The sequence below is a fragment of the Rhinatrema bivittatum genome, chromosome 3 (assembly GCF_901001135.1).
Source record: "Rhinatrema bivittatum chromosome 3, aRhiBiv1.1, whole genome shotgun sequence".
Classification (NCBI taxonomy): Eukaryota; Metazoa; Chordata; class Amphibia; order Gymnophiona; family Rhinatrematidae; genus Rhinatrema; species Rhinatrema bivittatum.
Genome location: NC_042617.1, coordinates 223,384,247 through 223,408,738, shown reverse-complemented (window position 1 = coordinate 223,408,738; position 24,492 = coordinate 223,384,247). Strand labels below are relative to the sequence as shown.

General features: G+C 45.4%; 1 protein-coding gene across 2 annotated transcripts in view; it reads right to left on the bottom strand.

Annotated features, from left to right (window-relative positions):
- LOC115087277 (clusterin-like) overlaps positions 1-24,258 on the bottom strand; it is an 812,938-nt gene extending 788,680 nt beyond the window's left edge. For both annotated transcript variants that reach the window (XM_029594258.1, XM_029594259.1), the window contains exon 1: positions 23,543-24,258. In XM_029594258.1, coding sequence (XP_029450118.1) covers positions 23,543-23,849 — 307 coding nt within the window. In that variant the 5' untranslated portion in view covers positions 23,850-24,258. The remainder of the gene's footprint in view (positions 1-23,542) is intronic.
- Between the last annotated feature and the right edge of the window lie 234 nt (positions 24,259-24,492).

Here is a 24,492-nt window from a genome sequence, read left to right as displayed (position 1 = left end):
CCGCCACACCCAATAGGAAGGCTGCAGTGTCACGTGGACAGTACCGGCCTGGAGGTAACAGTGATGGACCGAAGGATGGGCCTGCAGTCCACCAAACACATTTATTTATTTAGATTTTTATATTCCGCTTTTCGGCACTTTAAAATGTACATCAAAGCGGATTACATCAGGTACTATAGGTATTTCCCTATCCCCACAGGGCTTACAATCTAATTTTGTACCTGAGGCAATGGAGGGTAAAGTAACTTGCCCAAGGTCACAAGCAGTGACAGTGGGATTTGAACCCTGGTTTACCAGGGAGAGAGAGAATGAAAAATACAGAAAAGCGCAGCTAAGAATAAATGACATCACAATATTATAAATACATAATACGGTTGAGAAATAGACCGAAATAAAGTATCTCAATAACTTTCCTAGACTAATCCATCACTACCCAAAAATTTAACTTTATTAATGATATTGTAACCGTTTTTAGTTGGCACTTGTTAGAATGTACGATACCTACCAATATATACCTATTTGTGCCTATTTGTAAACCGTTGCGATGGTACATAACTTAGCGACGGTATAGAAAAGTTTTTAAATAAATTAAATAAATAAATAACAGTTTCTACTATTTTGCCTGTCAAACTCACTCATCTGAGGTTTCCTGGATCACACCTAGATTCCCTTTTAAAAACTGGAAGCCTCACCCTCGGGTGAGGGTTCCAGCTAGGAGAGGAGAAACAGATGATAATGTTCCGTCTGTATGTTGCAGAGTAGAATGGCAGCCCCACAGTCTCACCAGGCCCGCGGTGCAGGGTAGATCGAGAGTTGATGGAGAGAGAGATGAGACAAGCAAAGACAGAACTGGAGCGGCAGTACTCATTGATACTGGTAGTTGTAGTAGGAGAGAGCCCCGAGGAGCAGAGGTCTCGGACGAGCAAGGCCCCGAGAAGCGGGTCCCGTAGACGTCCTGGTAATAGGTAGGCAACCCCGAAGGGTAAATAGGAGCAAGGCAAGGCCCCCAAGGAGCAAGTACCTTAGGCATCCTTGTTGGTAGCAGATACCCCAGAGGGTAAAGAGGAGCGAGGAACAGCCCCCGAGGAGCGGGTGCCTTAGGCATTCTTGTTGGTAGCAGATAACCCCAGAGGGTAAAGAGGAGCGTGGCAAAGCCCCTGTGGAGCAGGTACCTAAGTCATCCTGGAGCGAGAGTACACAGAGCAGGAGATTCTGGTAACAAGGAGAGATCAGCATGGAGGTTTCCTTGCTAACTCGTAGCTGGAATTGTGAAATTGATTTAAATATCCTGAGCCTGTGACGTCATGTGGTGGAAACGCCCCCAAAGTTCCTGGGATAAAGATGGCGAACGCAATCGCTCATGCCGGTCTGGGGACGCCGGAGAGGTCGGTGTCGAGAAGCGGAGGCAGCCATCTTCCCAAGATGAACGGAGCCAGGCAGAAAAAAGGTAAGCAAAAGAGGGCGCAGCTGTCTGCGACCGACGGGCGCAACAAAGGATAGGCGTATTATAACTGTCCATATAATTCATCAAATGTTCATAACAGCTTTATTCAAAACTGTGAAAAGGATGTCAGCATGTTAACATCCTTTTCACTGTTTTGAATAAAGCTGTTATGAATATTTGATGAATTATATGGACATTTATAATACATCTATCCTTCCACACTACTTGTTTGATTTTTAAAGTCCATGCCTGATGTAAACTCTTAACCTTTGCAGCTCCTCCTTTCAGTTTTTTCCTAAACATTTTCCTCATTTTATCACCCTTTTGAAAGTCAAATTTGATCATGTGGTGATCACTATTGCCAAGTTTGCTCCAACAATGTTATTTCTCACATCAAATCCTGTGTTCCACTAAATACTAGGTCTAAAATAGTTTCCCCTCGATTTGGTTCTTGTACCAGCTGCACCATGAAGAGGTCATTTATTTCATCTAGGAACTTTCTACCATGTCTTGATGTGACATTCACAGTCAATACTGGGGTTAGCTTCCTTAATTTCTGTTAATATTTCAATGTCTGTTCATTCTGGTCAGGTGGACGGTAATATGTCCCTTTGCTATTTTATTCCCCTTTTCACCTAGAATTTCTATCCATAAAGATTCAACATTGCATTTTGTTTCCAGCAGAACTTTTATCCTGTTTGACTCAATGCCCTCTTTAACATATAGTGCCAACCCCCCCTCCAATATGATCCATCCTATCATTTCGATAATGTGTACCTGGTAGAACAGTGTCCCATTGGTTATCCTACTTCTATCAAGTCTCAGAGATGCTAATTCTATCTCTTCATTCAGTGCTATACACTCTAACTCTTCCATCTTATTTTTTAGACTTTTAGCATCTGTATACAGACATTTGAAAGTATGTTTTTTGTATTAACAATCTGCTTATCAGTTGGCAAAGGTAATTTGGAATATTTTTACTCCGTCTGTTCTTTTTTAAATGGCATCCGGTACACTTTAGCATTTATTGCAACCTCCCTACTGGGATGCCCTAATTTCTCTTTTCTGTTAGTATCCTTCAAAGATACATCATTCCAAACCAAAAGATACATCATTCCAAACAATGCACTCCTGAGCAACTGTTGGCTTTTCCCCCATCATCTAGTTTAAAAGCTATGCTCTTTTTAAGGTTAGGGTCAGCAGCTGGTTAAACTCGGATTAAGGTCAAGCCCATCTTTTCAAAAAAGGCTCCCCTTTCCCCAAAATGATGCCCAGTTCCTAACAAACCTAAAACCCTCTTCCCTGCACTATCGTCTCATCTACGCATTGAGACACTGGAGCTCTACCTGCTTCTGGCGTCCTGCATGTGGAATTTACTCATGTAAACCCCAGTTTTAAGTGTATAAATTCATTTGAAAATTATTCCCTTTATTTTTAACAAACAGAAAATATATCATTTTTACCTGTACAGGTTTTTGAAACAAAAAATATGACAACAGATATATTAAAGTCTTAGCTATTTTAGCATAAGAACATAGGAAACACCATGCTGGGTGAATCCAAGGTCCATAAAGTCTAGCATCCTGACTTCAATAGTGGTCAGCCCAGGTCGCATCTACCCAGGAGATCCCAAAAAGTAGATCTATTTCCTGTTGCAACCAGGAATAGCAATGGTTTTCCCAAGTTTACCTGGCTAATCATATTTTATGGACTTTTCTTCCAGGAACTTGTCCAAATCTCATTTAAACCCTGCTACTTATTCCAGACTGATTGTGCATTCGGTGAAAAAGTTTCTACAATTAGTTTCTTAGAGTTCCCTTTGTTTTAGTATTATTTGAAAAATTAAATAATAGTTATGTACATTTGTAAATAATATAAAAACAAAAGGATGCTCCATGACAGTAATAACCAGCAGATTTACAACAAACTGTAGAAAGTACTTTTCACTCAACGTACAATCAAGCTGTGTAATCTGTTCCCAGAGGATTTCACAGCAGGGTTTAAAAAGGCTTGGACAAGTTCCTGGAGGAAAAATTAAAAAAAAATAATAATATAGGCTAAATAAGCTATAGTTATCCCTGGGAGCATGTAATAAGAAACAGATCTTTCTGGGATCTACCAGGCTGATAACCACAATGGGGTAGATTTTATAAATTTGTGCGTATCTTACACGCGTACCCCTTTGAAAATCTGGCCCAAAATCTGACCAAAATCTGACCAAACATTACTAGAAAGACTGAAAGAAATTGGATTATGTGACAAAACGATAAATTGGTTCAGATCTTACCTCAGCAATAGATTCTTCCAAGTCCAGTTAAAAAACACTCTATCAGAAAAACTTAAACTTGAAACCGGAGTACCTCAGGGTTCAGCATTGTCTGCCACCCTCTTTAACATATATATGCTGCCCCTATGCCACCTGCTGGCAGGCCTAGGGATAATTCACTACATCTACGCAGACGACATCCAGTTAATTCTACCAATAGACGACACAATTGAAAAAACACTAGGATTAGCAAACATGTACCTAGACATAATAAAACAACTACTTACCCAAATGGAACTGGTCATTAACATTGACAAAACTGAATTCCTACACCTTGAAAGAAAACATACTGAAATCACTAAAACCCCAATAGCTCTAAAAAACAACCAGAAAATAGAACTTGCCGAAAAAGTAAGAAATCTGGGGGTAATAATGGATTCAGAAATTAATCTAAAGCAACACATATCATTAAAAGTAAGGGAAGGATACGCAAAACTTATGGTCCTAAAAAGATTGAAGCCATTACTCACACCTGCCCACTTCAGAACAGTTTTACAAACACTTGTTTTCTCCAGCACTGATTATTGTAATGCACTCTTACTAGGACTCCCCAGCACATCAATAAGACCACTCCAAATACTTCAAAATACTGCAGCCAGAATACTGACGGGAAAAAAAAGGAGGGACCATATAACTGAAACATTAGCAGACTTACCCTGGTTGCCAATCGAATACAGGATAAAATACAAGGCCTTATGCACCATACACAAACTAATATATGATAAAGAAGCAGACTGGCTAAACACAGCCCTTCGAGTCCATGTCCCACAAAGAAACCTTCGCTCAGCTAATAAAGCACTACTAACAATCCCTTCAGTAAAATCAGCAAAACTAACCCAAGTAAGAGAAAGGGCCCTATCCCTGGCAGGGCCCATCCTATGGAACACAGTGCCCACCGAAATCAGATTGCAGAGTGATATCAAATTTTTTAAGAAAACCTTAAAGACATGGCTCTTCAAACAAGCCTTTCCTAAAGAAACGGGAGGTTAAGGAGGAAGAGGAGAGAAAAGACAGAGAAGTGCAATTGAAAATGAAGTTTTAACAGTCCTTAAAAATGCATATTAACATAAATATGAAGAGTATCTCAATAACACACCCAGAATTGACCATCACTATTCAAACATTGATTTTATTAATGAGTTTGTAACCGTATTTATTTGGCACCTGTTAGAATGTATAACAACATACATATACATACATTATTTGTGCCTGTTTGTAAACCGTTGCGATGGTACCTAACTTAGCGACGGTATAGAAAAGTTTTTAAATAAATAAATAAATAAATGAAAAGCAGTTAAAATATATTTATTTAAACAAGTCTATAATCTGGATTGATAGTCTTGTTACATTCCGATGTTCTACCCTGTTTGAAGCATGGCCATGATTTTTTTAATGTATTGCAGATAGCATGACACTCTTTGTATTTTATGTTTGTGTTTGTTTCGGAGTCTGTCCTACTTTTATTATGAATGTTTTTATCATTTTGTGATCCACCTCGAACCTATTGTGAAGAGGGTAGAATATAAATTTTTAATAAATGCTAAATGCTACTTATGACCAGGACTTCTTACGCCCGGTCACAGACAGCTGTGACCTCTGATGCTCACCTCTTTTCTCCTTGTCTCTCCTACCATGGAACAAGTGGCGGCGTCCGTCAGCCAACACCAACCTTCCCGGCATCTTCCGAACAGCGTGGGTGCTGCTGACCGCCATCTTGAACCTGGTATTACCTAGGACGCGCACGCACACAAGGGCCTCCTAAGTACACGTCATGGCTGGAACCTCGGGGGCGTCCCCTCCCGATGACGTCAGTCATCCTCCGTACTTAAACCGATCGGCCCTTGGCTAAGACAAGTTAGCAAGGAGTTCCTACTTGCCTAATTCCACTCTACATTGGACTTCCTGTTCCTGTTCCTACGTGGGTCTACTACGCAGAGTACCCATTGCTCGGGAGCTCGTTGCACTCTTGGCTATCCGCTCCTCGGAGAGCCTACCTGCTAGTGTCTTCCTACCCACCGTCATCACCGCTTGCTGATTCCATCTGCGGCGTACCCCATGCCATGAGCCACTACCGCCTCACTTCAGCTACCTTCACTGACCATCCTGAGCAGCAAGACCTGCCGCGTCACTACAGCTTCCTTGGGCTGCCTTGCCTCAGTCGTCTCTACCAATGCAGACTCCTCGGCATACCCTGCGCTGCAGGCCACTACCGGATCTGTAACCTGAGGTACTTCATTCGCCTGTGGGAATATCCTGGCATACCCTGCTCCGCGGACCACTGCCAGACTTCCATCAACAGCAGCATCATTAGGGATTCCCCCACTGCTCAGAACTGTGTCTCTCTTCTCTCCCGCTCCGCGGGCTCGCTCTCTCGCTCGCTATAATAAAGCCTCTCTCCTATACCATCAACCCCAGGCCTGCCAACTGTGAGGCCCACGGGGCTCCTCCCTGTGGGCGGAATCAACTCTCACCTTGGCCCAAGAGTTCACATTCATACAAAACCATAACAGATTGCTAACTCCATGGACCCGTCTCAGGTCTCAGCCCTCCAGGCCATTCCTGGCCTGACCCAATGCCTTGCTGAACAATAAAGGACCTTGGAGACGCTGGCTACTGCCTTCAATCAGCTAAACTCTCGCTGAATTCCACTGTGACGCCTGACAAGGACACTTCCTCGCCACTGGGGCTACCTGCACGAATCTCAGTGCCCTTGCCTGCTCCAACTCGCTTCACAGGAGATCCCCGGTTATGTAGGGGTTTTTGAAATCACTGCTGCATGCATTTTTCTCTACAGCCTTCCTACTTTCCTACCGCAGTATCCACTACGTATATCCTGTCTCTTTTAGACGGGAAAGCCCTAGCTTGGGCTTCACCTATCTGGGAGCATAATGATCCAATCCTCAGCGATTTGACAGGATTCCTTGCTCTTTTCCGGTCTGTGTTTGACGACCCTGCCCGCAAGACTGTCACTGGATCTGCTCTTCTACACCTACAACAAGGTACGAAGTCTCTGTCTGATTATGTGATTGAGTTTAAAACTTTATCATCGGAACTACATTGGGACCTGGGTTGCCTCAGGACTATCTTCTTAGAAGGTCTCAATACTCACATTAAGGATGAATTGGCGGCACGAGAACTCCCTGATACACTAGACGCCCTTACTGACCTCGCAGGGCGAATTGACCATCGTCTACGAGAATGATCACAAGAGCTAAAGGGGAATAAGAAACCTGCATCCGGGGAACCACACCCTCATCCTGTGCCTGTTACTCAGACCACAACTGCACCCAGCCTAGAGGAGGAAGAACCTATGCAACTAGGCCACAGCCACCTATCACTCAAAGAGAGATCTCTGTTTGTACTGTGGTGAACCTCGCCGTGTGGTTCCCTCCTGTCCCATCTATCCGGGAAACTTGCAGACCTAGGATCCGCCGGAGGACTCTTCCTAGGTCTAACTTCTCCATCTCCTCCACTCACACTTCCAGTCTCTATAGTCTTGGAGACCCTTGAAATCCAAACTTTAGCATTAGTGGATTCCGGCGCTGGTGGGAACTTCATTCTCAGACAACTCATAGAGTACAAATCCCCACTATTCGGACAAGTACTCCGCTGTTGCTATCCTCTATACATGGTGAGCCATTACCTGGTGAGATCTCCCTCTCTACACATCTGCCTACACATGGGGTCTCTTCACTCTGAGAGCCTCTCATTTTTAGTGCTGGATAAGGCCATACACCCTGTGGTACTCGGGCTGCCATGGCTACAGACGCACCAACCCCAATTTGATTGGGGCACCCTTGAATTGTCACAATGGGGACCAACTTTCCATGAGAAGTGCCTGAAGAAGGTAAAGCCTATGCCTGCATGACAACTACCACTCCCCTTCCTGGCCTACCACCACATTACTCGTCATATCAAGACGTGTTTCCTAAAAAGGCAGCTGATACTCTTCCACCTCACTGGTCTTTCGACTGTGCCATCAACTTGAAACCCAACTCCAAGCCACCCAGGGGAAGAGTGTATCCGCTTTCCCTAACAGAGACTAAGGCCATGTCAGCCTACATTCAAGAGAACCTGGAGAAGTGGTTTATTCGCCATCTAAGTCACCGGCAGGAGCCAGATTCTTTTTTGTGGGAAACAAGGATGGATCCCTTCGCCCATAGACTACTGTGGACTTAATGAAATAACAGTGAAAGACCGCTACCCTGAACTTTTTGATAGGCTCCATGGAGCCAAATCTTCACGAAATTGGACCTCAGGGGCATGTACAACTTGGTCCGCAAACATCAAGGAGACGAATAGAAGATGGCATTTAATACCTGCGACGGCTATTTTGAATATTTGGTCATGCCCTTTGGCCTTTGTAACGCCCCTGCCGTATTCCAAAATATGATGAATGACATCCTTCGAGACATGCTGTACTGGAGTGTTGTAGTATATCTGGTCTTCTCCCGAGACTTCCAAAGCCATCAACAAGACGTCACCGAAGTTCTTCTGAGACTGCTCGAGAACAGATTATATGCCAAACTTAAAAAGGGCTCGTTTCATCAAGAGTCTGTCCCTTTCTTGGGCTATCTGGTATTCAGCCAGGGATTCCAAATGGACCCACAGAAGACCAAGAGCGTCCAAGACTGGCCCCAACCTACTGGTCTCAAGGCTTTACGACGTTTTCTCGGCTTCACAAATTATTATCGCTCATTCATCTGTCACTATTCTACCTTGACTGCACCACTAACAGCCATGACACAAAAAGGAGCCAATCCTGCTCAATGGTCTCCAGAAGCTGTAGATGCTTTCCAGGAACTAAAAAAGGCGTTCCTCCAGGAGACGTAATTCTCCACCCGGACCCCCGACGACCATTCATTGTAGAGGTAGATGCCTCTGATGTCGGAGTGGGTGCTGTCTTGAGTCTGCATAGTGACACCTACACCCATGCTCCTTTTTTTCTTGGCGCTTCTCCCCGGCCAAGAAGAACTATGGTATAGGCAACAAGGAGCTACTCGCTATCAAGCTGGCATTTGAAGAGTGGCGCCCATGGCTTGAGGGGGCACAACATCAAATAACAGTCTACACAGACCATAAAAATCTAGAATACTTACGCCATGCACAGTGCCTGAACCACAGGCAGGCCCGATGGTCCCTATTTTTCAATCATTTCGATTTCCTTTTGAAATATCGTCCTGGAGACAAAAATACCCATGCAGATGCACTATCACGTTCCTTTGTCACAGAAGACGCACCTGACGAACCGCGTCATATAATTGACCCTGCCAAGGTGATGGCTCTCGGCTACTCATGCAGTCCCCACCAGAAAGACGGTGGCCCCTCAGAACCTCAGGAGGAAAATTCTCAAGTGGGCTCATGACTCCCTGCTCGCAGGCCATCCCGGTCAATCCCGAACCTTGGCTACTATTGAAAAGCATTATTGGTGGCCATCTGTAAAGGAGGACATAAAGGCCTACATGAAGTCATGCTCAACCTACGCTAGACAAAAACCTCCGGCTGGTCGCCCTTGGGGACTTCTTCAACCCTTGCCTCCACCAAGCGAACCATGGACGCACATAGCCACGGACTTCGTGGTCGACTTACCTGTGTCCAACGGTAACAATATCATATGGGTCACCATCGACCGTTTTTCCAAAATGGCACACTTTGTGGCACTACCCGGTTACCTCCAGAACTGGCGAAACTATTCATTCGCCACATATTCCGCCTGTACGGCATGCCAAAGCACATCCTCTCTGATAGGGGGGGTCCAATTCACAGCCAAGTTCTGGAGGTCCCTCTGCGAAAAGTTTGATATATCACTGGATATGACATCGGCTTACCACCCGCAAGCTAACGGACAAACTGAAAGGATGAATCACACTCTTAAGCAATTTATACGATATGTCAACTCCAGATAAAACGACTGGGCCGAGTTGCTTCCCTGGGCTGAGTTTGCTCTAAATTCACACCCTTCTGCCTCCACTGGATCATAGCCTTTCCAGCTCATGTACGGGCACCAACCACTTCCTCCGTTACCGATTCCCTTATCGGTATCCTCTCTGGCAGCCCAGGCATCAGCGCAAGAAGTTCTACGATGCTCACCACAGGGCAGCTCCACAACTATAACCCAGAGAAAAAGTATGGCTCAGCACCCTCTTCATATGGCTCAAACTGCCCTCCGCACGATTCGCGTCATGCTACATTGGGCCTTTTGCTGTCCTCCGCTGTCTGGAGCCAATGACATACAGCTTGAAGATGCCGTCCTCACTTGGAATCCACAACGCCTTCCACATATCCCTGTTGAATCCACTCGTCTTGTCAGAGTTTTCAAAAAGAACACCTGATCCGCGACCCCTCTCTGCGGAGGAAGATATCACCTACCAGTGGAATACATCCTTGACATATGAAAGAGGGGGAAACACTGGGAGTATCTCATATCCTGGGAAGGATTCAGTCCAGAGGAAAACAGCTGGGAGCCGGCAAGTGAAATCCTTGACAAGGATCTCATCAAGCAATTTCACTTGACTCATCCTAGAAAGCCGAAACCCCTGGGAAGGGGGCCTAAGAAGAGGAGTACTGATACGCCCGTCGGTCGCAGACAGCTGTGACCTCTGATGCTCACCTCTTTTCTCCCTGTCTCTCCTACCCTACTCTTTCGGATAGTAGAAAGACTAGGGGGCACTCCATGAAGTTAGCATGGGGCACATTTAAAACTAATCGAAGAAAGTTCTTTTTTACTCAACGCACAATTAAACTCTGGAATTTGTTGCCAGAGGATGTGGTTAGTGCAGTTAGTATAGCTGTGTTTAAAAAAGGATTGGATAAGTTCTTGGAGGAGAAGTCCATTACCTGCTATTAAGTTCACCTAGAGAATAGCCACTGCCATTAGCAATGGTAACATGGAATAGACTTAGTTTTTGGGTACTTGCCAGGTTCTTGTGGCCTGGATTGGCCACTGTTGGAAGCAGGATGCTGGGCTTGATGGACCCTTGGTCTGACCCAGTATGGCATTTTCTTATGTTCTTACCCTGGGACAAGTGGCGGTGTCCACCAGCCAAAGCTGACCTCCCCGGCGTCTTCCAAACAGCGTGGGAGCTGCCAACCGCCATCTTGAACCTGGTATTACCTAGGACGCACGTGCACAAGGGCCTCCTAAGTACACGTCATGGCGGGAACTCTGGTCATCCTCTGTACTTAAACCGATCGGCCCTTGGCTAAGATGAGTTAGCAAGGAGTTCCTACTTGCCTAATTCCACTCTACCTTGGACTTCCTGTTCCTAAGTGGGTCTACAACGCACTCTTGGCTATCCGCTCCTCAGAGGGCCTATCTGCTAATGTCGTAATTGTAAATAAAAGAATACATCTCCCTCCTCTAGACCAAATGGCAATCGTAAATCCTGGAATGGAAGCATACCTTTGGGGCCTAGAACCTGTCCCCAATTTTGTATACCTCTGGCTTTCCACCTATAGGCTGCCCGACTCCCATAGCCAGGTGTGAAATCTTTATTAGCAAATAAGTAAGTGGAGGCATGGTACTCGCGTGTCCCCATGACAGCGCTCTTTCGGCAACACCAAAATTGAAGATCTAATATCATAGTCGGGGGCACAACATCCTCGAGGGTTATCAACCAGGTGCCCTTAGGTTGCCACAAGAAGCTACACAAAGGTATCTCCCCCAGTAGTTGTTGACTAAATCGGAACCACTGCTTAGGATTAGCCTGTTTATGCCAATCCGCTATGGATTTGAAACGAGCCGCCATATAATATCGCTCCAAATTAGGTACCCCCAAACCGCCCTGTTTTCTATGACTATAGAGAGTGGGTCGGGCAATACGGGGCCGCTTTCCACCCCAGATATACACCAAAAGCCTCTTTTGCCATTGGGCGAGACTATGTCGAGGTACATCGATCGGCAAGGTTTGAAACAAATACAGCAGCTTAGGAAGCACCGTCATTTTGACTGCAGCTATTCTACCTAACCAGGAAATGCTGTATCTGTTCCACTCCTCCAGATCCCTAAGTATCGAAGACCACAGCTTACCATAATTTAATGGAAACAAGTCCTGAGAAGCACTAATATACACTCCCAGGTATTTTAATTTGTCATGGGCCCATTTAAAGCGAAACTGCTGCTTGAGTATGCGTTCGGCTGAGCTAGAAATGTTAATATTTAAAAGCTCTGACTTTTCCCAATTGAGCCTAAAGCCCGATACGCTGCTGAACTCCTCCAGAGCTCTTGTTAAATGGGGAAGAGATGACTCAGGGTGGGTTACCAGTAGCAGAATATCGTCTGCGAACAGAGATAATTTGGAGGAGAAATCCCCCACCTCCACTCCCTGAATTCCTGCATGATTCCTTACCAGGTTTGCAAAAGGTTCTAGAAAAATTGCAAAAAGAAGCAGGGACAGTGGGCAACCCTGCCTGGTACCACGCCTCACCTGAAAGGTAGGAGAGTAGCCCCCGTTAATTTTTATACAGGCTAGTGCAGTGGTTCTCAACCTTTTTTCTGTCGGGACACACCTGACAGATGGTTCTCACATGCGTGACACACTGACCCATGATCGTCACAGGGCTAGATGTAAATGTACAGTTTGCATCCACGGGAACCCCCCTGATCCACAATAATGGATGTAAAGCAGAATTATGACATTCCCCGTTCAACTCACTCTACAAAAAAGATATTCTGGTTCTGGTGTCATCTCAGTAACAGCAACTCAAAACTCCTTCTACTTTCAGGCTCAATAGCCTACTTATGAAAAGACAGCAGTTTACCACCAATGCATGTCCTCTTGAGAAAACGCAACAAATAAGACTGATAAAACACTTACATGCTAGTAAAATATCTCTGTAACAGACACGGAACCGACCTAACATACTCCCAGGATCTGTAGTAATGCACATAAACTAATCCACACACAGTTACACCTGTATTATGGAATACACTCAAACAGGAGCAACCCTATCTATGAAAAGGCAACACTACAAATATTAAATCAGGCCCCAAAAACCAATACACCTCTTATTAGGAAAACAGAACTAGCAAGCAGCTATAGATCCCCACACAGAAATAATTGTAAAACTATACTAATAAGCAGAATAAATGTTTCACAACAACTATGAACAGAATAACATCCAACAATTAAAAACTCATAAAAACTATTAAAAATTCTCCAAACACCAATAAAATATTTCAAAAAAAGCAGACACATCACATAATATTAAATAATTAAAATGGCAGTCAATCAAGAAAAATAAACTTAAAAAGCCACCTTTACTTACCCACTCCAGCAGCTCTCCTACTCCTCTTCCATGCAGGCTGTAGTACACACCAGAAGCAGCAGTAGTGGCTAAGCTCTATACTCATGGTCCTCTTCCTTAGGGCCCATGTCTCTCACACACACACACACCATACCAGTCATGCCCCCATGACCAGTTTCTGTCTCTCACACACCAATCATCTCCCAGTCTTTGACAAACACACCAGTCACCTTCCTGAACAGTTTCTCTCATGCCATACACACACACACAGGCTTCCCACTCCCGTGTTCCACTTACATATATGGGCTTCTCACTCTCATAATCACTTTCTCTTTCTCACATACACTCACCAGTCTCTCACTCCCATGCTTGTTCTCTCCACATGCACAGGCTTCTCATTCCCATAATCACTTTCTTTCTCTCCCACATACACACACACACCAGTCACCTGATCTCTCTCATGCACACACACACACAGGCTTCCCACTCCCATGTTCTCTTTCAGATATACAGGCTTCTCACTCCCATGCTGTATCTCACACACTCCCAGCTTTCTCACTCCCATGCTCACTCTTCACATGTACAGGCTTCTTATTCCCATAATCACTTTCTTTCTCTCTCTCACATACACACAAACACACACCAGTCACCTGATCTCTCTCATGCATATACACACACACATAGGCTTCCCACTCTCATGTTCTCTTTCAGCACACACACACACACAGGCTTCCCACTTCCATGTTCTGTCTTACATACACAGGCTTCTCCCTCCCATGCTGTGTCTCACACACACCCAGGTTCTCACTCCCATGCTCACTCTCTTCACATGCACAGGCTTCTCATTCCCATAATCACTTTCTCTGTACACACACACACACACACACCCAGTCTCTCTCTCATTTCCATGCTCGCTCTCCACGTGCACAGGCTTCTCATTCCCTGAATCACATTCTCTCTCTCACATTCACATACACACCAGTCACACCGTCACCTTACCAACCAGTCTCTCTCATATACATGCACACACACAGGCTTCCCACTCCCATGCTCTCTCTCACATAATCAGGCTTCTCACTCCCATGCTTTCTTTCACATACACCCCCACAACACCAGGCTTCTTACTCCCATGCTTTCTCACATACCCAGATTTCTCACTTCCATGCTTTTTCTCTCTCTCTCTCTCACACACATACACACACACACCCCTGACTGTCTCACACTCTCACATACACATCAGTCATCTCCTTGAGCAGTCACTTTCATTGTCTCTCACATATACACATACATCAGCTCTCTGACCAGTTTCTCTCAATCACACACACATACTCTCGATCAAATACATTCTCTCACTTACACACAGGCTGGCTGGCTGCTTCTCTCTCTTTCTGTCACTCACTTCCTCTCCCCCCCCCAGCACAAACGGTAGCTGCTCCTCCTCCTCCAGCTCCCGCAGGCCAAGAAGGAAGAATTCCATCGATCGCGGGAGGCTCATGCTGCTCTCTCCTTTCCCTTCCGCTTTCTCCCCCAGAGCAGGAAGATCAGCAGCCTCTCCTGCTGCCACAGGACTCCTGCTATCTTCGGGCGTCCGAACTTCCTGTCGGGGGGTAGCGGAAGCGCAGCGCACAACGTCCGCTTCCTCCCTCCCCCCCCCCCCCCCAGCAGGAAGATCGGCGGACCATACGGCCCGACGCCCGAAGATAGCAGGAGGCCGGTGGCAGCAGGAGAGGCAGCTGATCTTCCTGCTTTGGGGGAGAAAGCGGAAGCTGTGCGCGACGCTTCCGCTCCCCCCCCCAAGCAGGAAGATCGGCGGACCATACGGCCCAACGCCCGAAGATAGCAGGAGAACGGGTGGCAGCAGGAGAGGCAGCTGATCTCCCTGCATTGGGGGGAGGAAGCGGAAGCTGCGCGCGGCGCTTCCGCTCCCCCCCCCCCCCGAACAGGAAGACCGGTTGGCCATACGGCCGCAGCAGCGCTTCCCCATGTGTGCCGTGATGGCGCGCGAGGTGGGTTCTCTTGCGGCACGGCCTTTCTTCTTCCCGCGCACCACTTCCTGTTCCGGGTCCGGGGGGGGGGGGGGCGGGAAGAAGAAAAGGCCAGCCGCGGATGCCACAGCTTTTTTTTTTTTTTGCACCGCTGCCGTTCCCGCTGGGCTTGAACGTGCTGATAGCCCGGCGGCAACGGCAGCAGGGAAGAACGAGCAGCGGGAGGGACCGGGAGCCACGCGACACACCTGCCAGTGCGTCGCGACACACTAGTGTGTCGCGACGCACCGGTTGAGAACCGCTGGGCTAGTGGATTCGAATATAACTGCTGAATCCATTGTATAAAGGTATCACCAAATTGCAGTTTCCTTAAAAGAGCAAAGAGATATGGCCAATGCACCATATCAAATGCTTTCTCGGCGTCAATCGCCAAGGCCACAGCCGGGATATTACGCTTTTTTACCCACCAGATTAAGTCCAAGATCTTATGGACATTGTCACTTGCTTGTCTACCGGGGATGAACCCAGCTTGGTCGGGATGGATTATTTGGGCAATGAAACTATTCAGACGTGTCGCTAATATTTTTGCTAATATTTTGAGGTCAATATTTATGAGGGATATGGGCCTATAAGAACCACAGACTGTAGGGTCCCTTCCCGGTTTTGCAAGTATCGTAATAACCAGCTGTGTTTGCGGCCTCAGAAAGCGATGCCCCCTCTTTCAAGGCTAAAAACACTGGCAAGAACTGGTGCTAGACGGGTGGCAAAGGTTTGGTAGAACCTGCCCGTGTAGCCATCGATACCCGGGGATTTGCCTGGTTTGAGAGAGCGTATAGCATGAATGATTTCTTGCTCAGAAATATCCTTATTCAGTAGGCGTTGATGGGATTCCTCTAGACTGGGGACTTTGGAAGCCTCTAAGTATCTGTCGATAGCCTCCAAACTAATGTCCTTATCCATCTCATATAAGTCAAAATAAAATTGATGGAAACGCCACCTAATAGACTTATTGTCAGTCAGGACCTCGCCTTCTTTATTTTTAATCTTAATAATTGTTGTTTGAGCCTGCCTCCGTTTTAAAACATTGGCCAGTACTCTTCCTGCCCGGTTCCCCCCTTCGAAGTACTTTTGCTGGGCTAATTGCAGTTGGTGAGCAATATGCGCTGAGTCCAGCGATGCTATTTGGTTCCTAAGTGCCTGTAATTTAGGGAGTAATGTCAATGGTGAGCTGGATTCCTTATGTAATCTTTCTAAAGCTTTGAGCTGGGCAAGCAGGCTATCACGTTCCTGTTCCCTTTGCTTCTTTAATAATGCCCCCCCTGGCAATAAATTTGCCCCTGATTACCGCCTTAAGGCATTCCCAGACAACCACCGGATTAACTTCACCATTATCGTTAAATTGCAAATATTCCTGTATGGCTGAATCTACCTGGGAAACAAAGTCAGAGTCGTCTAATAGGGAGTCATTAAGCCTCCAAAATTTAGTACCCTGGTCATAATCCCTCACCTGGAGCGTAAACCATATGGGCGCATGGTCCGACCATAAGATAGGCTCTATGTCAATCTGTGAAACTCTAGGTAATAGGCCAGTACTGCCCATAAACATGTCAATTCTGGAGTAACTAAGATGCGGAGAAGAGAAAAAAGTATAGTTCCTGGAAGTGGGATTTCGGGACCTCCACATATCCTGTAGCCCAAAGCTTTTAAGAAATGCTTTCAGTTCGTCCCTAGCTTTTTTAGGGTCCGAACTTGAACCCACCGAGGTGTCTACCCTGGGATTGAGTGTCAGATTGAAATCCCCACCTATAATTAAGTAGCCTTCCACCTTGGAGTGCAAAAGCCGATTTAAGGCACAGTAGAAATCCTGCTTTTGCGAAGTGGGGCCATAGATCTTCACTAAGGTATATACCTCGACCCCTATATGAATTTTTATAATGAGAAACCGACCAGATGGATCTTCGTAAGTTTCTTTTAACTCAAAGTGGCAGTCCTTTTGAATCAATATTCCCACCCCGGAATATTTAGAAGCTACTGTAGCAGCCGCCCAGTATTGGTATGGATATTTGGGATTGCACAGTAATCTCTGGTACCTCTTTCTCAGATGTGTCTCTTGTAGCATTGCTATGTCTATCTTCAGACGGTCTAATTCTTTAAACAATAATTTTCTCTTTCATGGGGTATTGAGACCTTTCACATTGAAAGATAAAAATTTAAAGCTAGCCATCAGTAAAGGACCTTGTACTTCCCCCACAGCAGATGGAGAACCACTCCCCATGATAACTGCCCCCATTTTCAGCAGAGATTACCCACTCAATTCGCAAACAATCGTTATACACCCTCAACCCATCCCCCCTCCCCCTTCCCCACCCCCTGACTGGGCAAACCAGGGCACATCCCTTTTGTGCCAACCACCCATGGAGGAAATTTAGCCCACTCCCCAAGATACTCAACTCCTGGGCTTGCGTAATTAAACTTCAACCTTACCAAACCAACTCAACTAAGTAACAATCTTGAAGTGTATAGCCTCAAACATTGAAATGCACTCAAAAGAGCAATGCAACTGCTGTTAACAAGATGATCGTGAGACCTCCTGCGGCGTCCCCATCGATTTGCTGTTCAAAAAGAAAAAAAAAATCAAGCTCCAAAGAAAAGTCAGGCCGGGGCCTCCTCTACACGCTCCTCAGCCGAATTCCTTTGCAGCCGACGCCGGCCCTTGGTTACTCTTTGCCAACGTGGTTGAGGAGCATTTTGAAGAGCAAGTCCTCCCGGCTCACTTGATGCCACTGGGGGTATCTCAACCGTGATGCCCTCATGTTTTAAGATCTCGACTGCCTCTTTCACCGATTTTATATGGTGGGTCGTACCTTGTACTGTGAAGGCCAACCCTCCTGGGTACAACCAGCGGTATCTAATGTGGGCTTCTGTCAATTTCGTGGTAACGCAGCGGAACTCCTGCCTTTTCTTTAAGGTAGCCGAGGAAAGGTCTGCATAAATAGCCAGTTCATGGCCTTCCCATTGCCAGGATCTCTGTCTCCGAGCTATGCCAAAGATTTTTTCTTTCTGCTGAAAAGAGTGGTAACAAACCACAATATCTCTGGGCTTATTGGCTAGCTTAGGACCCAGGGTCCGGTAAGCTCTTTCCACTTTAATAACAGCGTCCGGCCCATTTGCTGGCTCTGCCTCCTGAGCCAAAAGAAATAAAGATATTCTCCTCACCACCTCCACACTGTCCAGATAGTCCTCAGACTCAGGGACTCCCCGGATCCTCAGGTTACATCTCCTACTACGATTTTCGATATCTTCCATTTTTTGTGACAGGGAGAGGTAAGACTGCTGTAGTTGTGCGTGTTCCTTCCGCATAGCGTCCCATCCCTCTCCCTGGGTGTCCAACCTCAGCTCGTTCTCATCCACGCGGCGCCCCAGTTCCGCCATCTCCTCTTTCATGCCGGCCAGCATATCCGCTATCTCCCGCTTATAGGATTTCAAGTCTTGCCTCAGTTCACCGAACCATCTGCGCATTTCAGATCTGGAGGGGGGAGAGTCATCTGCCATATTTGGTTCTTCATTCTCCTCCTCTTGCACCGCGAGGATAGCAGCCGCCGCCATCTTGGATTTTCCCGGGTCAGCGTCGTCGTCGCCGTGGGCATACGAGAATTTTCGCAGATCCAATGTTTTCTTTTTGGAGGTCACTCCCGGTGCGAATGTAGAGTAGCAGGAGTCGTTGCCGTGGTTTATCGGCGTTGGAATCGGTAAAAAAAGTAAAAAAAGCTGATTAGCCCCAGGAGCTCGTGGAGCAGTACCGAAGTGCTGCTTACATGGGGAAGTGACGTCACTTCCTCCCTTCCCATGACTTTTTAACTTTTTGATGAGTCTCTCATAAGGGACTTTATCAAACAAATTCTGAAAATCTAGATACATTATATCAACTGACTCACCTTTGTCCAAATGTTTCTTAACCCCTTTAAAAAAAATTCTAACAGATTTGTAAGGCAAGATTTCTTTTTGCTAAAGCTATGTTGGCTCTGCCCCATTATTCCGCAAGGATCGGTGTTGGGAGCAGTCCTGTTCAATATCTTTGTGAGCGACACTGTGGACGAGATAGAAGGTAAGGTTTGTCTTTTTGCGGATGACACTAAGATCTGCAACAGAGTGGACACGCTGGAAGGAGTGGAGAGAATGAGATGGGATTTAAGGAAGCTGGAAGAGTGGTCGAAGATATGGCAGCTGAGATTCAATGCCAAGAAGTGCAGAGTCATTCATATGGGGAGTGGAAATCCGAATGAACTGTATTTGATGGGGGGAGAAAGGCTGATGTGCACGGAGCAGGAGAGAGACCTTGGGGTGATAGTGTCTAATGATCTGAAGTCGGCGAAACAATGTGACAAGGCGATAGCTAAAGCCAGAAGAATGCTGGGCTGCATAGAGAGAGGGATATCGAGTAAGAAAAGGGAAGTGATTATCCCCTTGTACAGGTCCTTGGTGAGGCCTCACCTGGAGTACCGTGTTCAGTTCTGGAGACCGTATCTCCAAAGAGACAGACAAGATGGAGGCGGTCCAGAGAAGGGCGACCAAAAAGGTGAATGGTCTTTATCGAATGACTTATGAGGAGAGATTGAAGAATCTAAATGTGTACACCCTGGAGGAAAGAAGGTGCAGAGGTGACATGATACAGACTTTCAGATACTTGAAAGGTTTTAATGATCCAAAGACGACAAACCTTTTCCGTCAGAAAAAAATCAGCAGAACCAGGGGTCACGATTTGAAGCTCCAGGGAGGAAGACTCAGAACCAGTGTCAGGAAGTATTTCTTCACGGAGAGGGTGGTGGATGCCTGGAATACCCTTCCGGAGGAAGTGGTGAAGACCAGATCTGTGAAGGACTTCAAAGGGGCGTGGGATAAACACTGTGGATCCATAAAGTCTAGAGGACGTGAATGAAGAGTGGGTGGCTCGCGGGAATGACGGCTACTACCTGGAGATAATACCCTTATTCAATAAACATACACACGGTTAATGTGACTCCAACATTGCTCTAAGCTTCAACGGCAAGAGGAAACGTGGAAAAAGATTTGCATTCACAAAAAAGCGGAGAGTAGCTTGCTTGTTACGGCGGTTACTACCCCAAACCAAACAAGCCTGATACTTCACCTTCAATGCATATCCAGCATAACTCTCTGCTTCTACGGCAGGGGAGAAAGTCTGATACGTCACTTTCAATGCATATTCAGCATAACTCTCTACTTCAACGGCAGTGGGAAAGAAGAAAAGTGGATCTATATACAGACAATAACCAACAGGTCTGAATTATTTAGACTGGGTAAACAAATAAGCATGGGTATAGCTTGCTGATTGCGGCAGTTACTACCCCTAAATAATTAAGCTAGATATTTCACTTAGAGGCAGTTCCAACACTGCTCTCTACATTAATGGTGGGGGTGGAAGGGAAATAGAATCTAAAGGTTACGAAGAGCCAAGAGTAACAGATAAGTATGAGAAAAAAAAAAGGTGCAAAACTTGCTGGGCAGACTGGATGGGCCGTTTGGTCTTCTTCTGCTGTCATTTCTATGTTTCTATGTTTCTATGTTCCATATCTATCCAGATGGCCAGTAATTTTGCTCTTCAGAATAGTGTCTACTAGTGTTTTTTTCTGGAAAAAAAACAGTGCAGGTATCAATGTTTCCTCAAAGATTTGAAAGGCTATATGCACAAAAATGTTTTTTGTGCAACTTTATATAAGTTTAGTTTAAATATGTGCGCTACAAGCCAGTATAATGCAAATAATATCAGGATTTCTTGTGCTTACTATGTTTTGCCATGTGCACAGGATTCATGACCTGTGCGCAAGTGCATATGCGCACAGTTTAGCGAGAACAGTGGCCAGTATTCACATGCAGGGCCCTATTGGGATAGGATTGAAAGAGGCAACCATTCAGGGTCTCGCCCCCTGCAACTAGACTCAGAGCCTATGGAATGACAGCATTGAAAATATTACACTAGAATAGCAGTACAATTATTGGGAAAATGGAACAAGCCAGACTGCTATAGATCGCTACACAGAAACTACATACTAGAAGAATACCTCACCTTGATCACACAGACAGAACACTGAAATAAGTAACACAAAATAAAACCAGAAATAATGCAGACAGAAATGAGGAACTGGAAACCCCAAGAAATCAGCAATGTAACAATGGAGAAATAAAAATGCATTTCTTTCAGCACCATGAAAAATACAGAGATACCACATCCCTAAGGTTGACATATCTGAATTTCTAAACTAAAAGGAAAAGGCTTTTTTCCCTACCTTTGTCTGTATATTTTGGACCCTTTTTTAACACATCCCTCTCACAACAAGGGCTCAGCAGCTCCAATATAAAACCTCATCTCCACACATGAATAATGATAGAGGCTTGGTGTCCCCAACATAAGACTACCCTCCCACATACATAAAAGAACAATGAGGGAGGCTCAAGGGCCCTAACCTAACATTTCCCACACTACTTTACCCATTCCCCACTCCCAAGATCTTGTCTGTCTTTCACCTTCCTCCTTCCAGCAGGCAGACTGAATGCCCTCTCTTTCCCTAGGGGCCCAGCAGCAGCCCTCTTCTCTCCCCACTTCCCTGCCTACGCAGCAGCCTCTCTTCTCCAAGTCCCTTCTCTGCACAAAAGAAAGGATACAGAGACATGAGGCAGAAGCTGCACAGGATCCTCATTTTTTACTTTTACTGGTAATCACACACAGAAATATCCTAGTTTCTAACTCCTAAAGGTAATCCCACAAAGAAACAGCCAAGTTATCCCAAAATGTCTCACTCTCTCAAACTTTATGTAACCCGACTGTCCTACCTGGGTCACCAATAAGCCCTAGGTAAGTCCTTTTCCCAGCTAAGAATAGTGCAGATCAGCAAGGAGCTGGCTTCCACACAGATACAGCCCTTCCCTTTGAGGGTGCTGGTATGGACATTCCCCAGAAGGTTTTTAAGCAGTTCTCTGGAGGGAGTCAGTGGGCAGTCCCTTATGGTCTTGCTGAGGAAGATAGAAGAGAATGAGGAATTTACTTGCTTTATATTTTTCAGACCCAGTCAGAGAAGCCAGGCAAACCCTGATTGGGGAACCTGACCAGGGTCAGGATGGCTTTTCCTTACCCAGTCCCCTCACTGGCTGGTTAGGATTTTCCTTCTGGGTATATTTTCCGGTTTTCACTTTTCATAATAGGAGGCCTGGTGAAACCCTGTGCACCACCTAGATTTAGGGATTGGAGAACCCTGATTTTGAGGCTCCCAGTTAAGGGACCACCTGCCCCTCTACACCTCAATGAAGAAGGAAGAGGTGGTGACCCGGTGCCAGAACCCTCCGGAATTAAATTGCTTTAAATGGGAGAGACTTTATTTTAGGGGCTCAGGAGAAAGTGTTTGGCTGCCCCTTCTGACCTGAAGGGAACAACACCAGCATTCCAGAAGACTCTTTCCATCAGGGTCCAAAAAACCAGATCAAAAACAAGGGACTTAAAACCATAAGAACTTTTTTTGACATCGATTGAGGATACCCATCTGGAGTCTTCACTCTGGGGAGAGATAGAGATCTGCCAAGACTGTTTTACCTGCTTTTATCTAGGGTTGAAGGGGATCCCTGACACCTCTAAAGAAGTACTTACTCTACCAAAGGTTTTCACTTTTCCTCACTCTGGAGGGTAGAGATCCCTATGAGGAAATGTTTTGCACAGAAAGAAGGAACTGTAATCAAGATAATATTACCTGTGGAGCTAAGAAGCGCGTGACTTGTGCCACTACACTATTTATTATCTGAAAGTAAACTTTGATTTTGGACATCACATTGGCATTTGGAGTGGTTTTTGCACCATGAAGCTACAGTGTGCATTTTTCTAAGTATATTCCTCTCCTTAGCACTTGGGGAGCTTGAAAGGAACTTTCCCCCATCCAACAAAGGTGAACATCTTGGTGAGAAAAGAAACAGTATCTACAGCTAGCCTGACCCAAAGAGACTATAACTTATTTTATGGCCCCACCTATGCAGGACAGGAATACAGGGATGAGGTTACATTTAGGTCACAATTTCCCACCAAAGCAAAATTGAATCTGTTCACGCATCAAAAGAGGCACTTTTGCTCTCAGTATTCCCTCAAGATTCAAATAAGTTTAAAATTAGCCCAGTATAAACCTGTTTTTCTTTGAATAGATTATTAATTTGGTGAATATATCAAACAGAAACCCAGGGTCCTTTATTTTTGAGAACTAATGTCTATGAATCATAAGGATCTTTTTTTCCCTTTTGTGTTGATAAATACTGTTTTTTTTTATTTAGTGTACTCATGGTTTATTTCACTTGACAACCCTCTTGTATCTGAATTTTGTGAAATTAGAAAATAATTAAAAGAAAAGTTTTCCATTTTTTAATACATGCATCTTACACTTTCGTTTTATGCTCATATTAGGCTGTAAAGAAGGAAGTGGAGAGGATCTGGGGTGGTGGAAAACTTTACAAACTTTGTGACTTTTTAAATGTATAATTTCACTGTCATACCTGCAAATCGATCCTGGGTGTTCTGACTTGTTCCTGGGCTTTCCATGAACTGATTTATTTCCTCCAACATCTTCTGTGTCATTTCACACAAATTATGGCAGGAGCCATGGAAGTCCTGCTGTGATGATGTCCTGTGCCTTTTATCAGACCTTGACTCTGTGACAGGGTGGTTTTGAAAAGAGGATGGTACCCTTGAAGGACTCATGGTTTCTTTGTCATGACCCGTAAAACAAGGGTTGCACAAAGAGAGCATTTGCCCACAGGCCTTCATACTCTCTTGAAACATGTTATTAATGTCACACTCCATAACGCCTTAGCTCTGCCCTCAAACCTCTGTTCTTGCTGCTTATCTTCTTCTGTCAGCGTCTATTCTCTCTCCCTTCACCCATATGGAGAAGGGGGAGGCTCGGTTGTACAAGTAGTAGTTTAGGAAGCCTTCAAACTTTCCAAAATATGTTAAACACTGATAAAAGAAAGAATAATAAAGTTCTAGAATGTCATTTTAAATTGAGTGCAGAACATCTGATAATACGCGCAGTTAGCCTTTCCTACTTTCTCTACAATCTTCATTTCTGCAGCTCGGTGACACTATTCCATTTCATCTTAAGGAGACCAAAACACAGGTACCACGGAGCTCATCTCACCCTCCCCGTTCAATCCACGTGCTCCTCCGGGCTAGTAGCGCCCTAAAGCTCATGCGCATTACAATCTTTCACTTTACAGCAGCCAGACCTCCCAGCGACTCACGTGTGCTTTGTTTTGTTGACGGCAAGCGTACGCAATAATGCTTTTTTCCTCCCGGTTATTTGCTGGGGGTGGGGGTTGTTCTGCATGCTTGTGCAGTAATCCTCCTTGCTAGGTGGTATTCGCTGCCTTTCATATTCGTCTTCTTCCCCTTTATTTAATTCAGTTATAGTTTATTTTATATTCTTTTTCGCTCTTGCAATGCC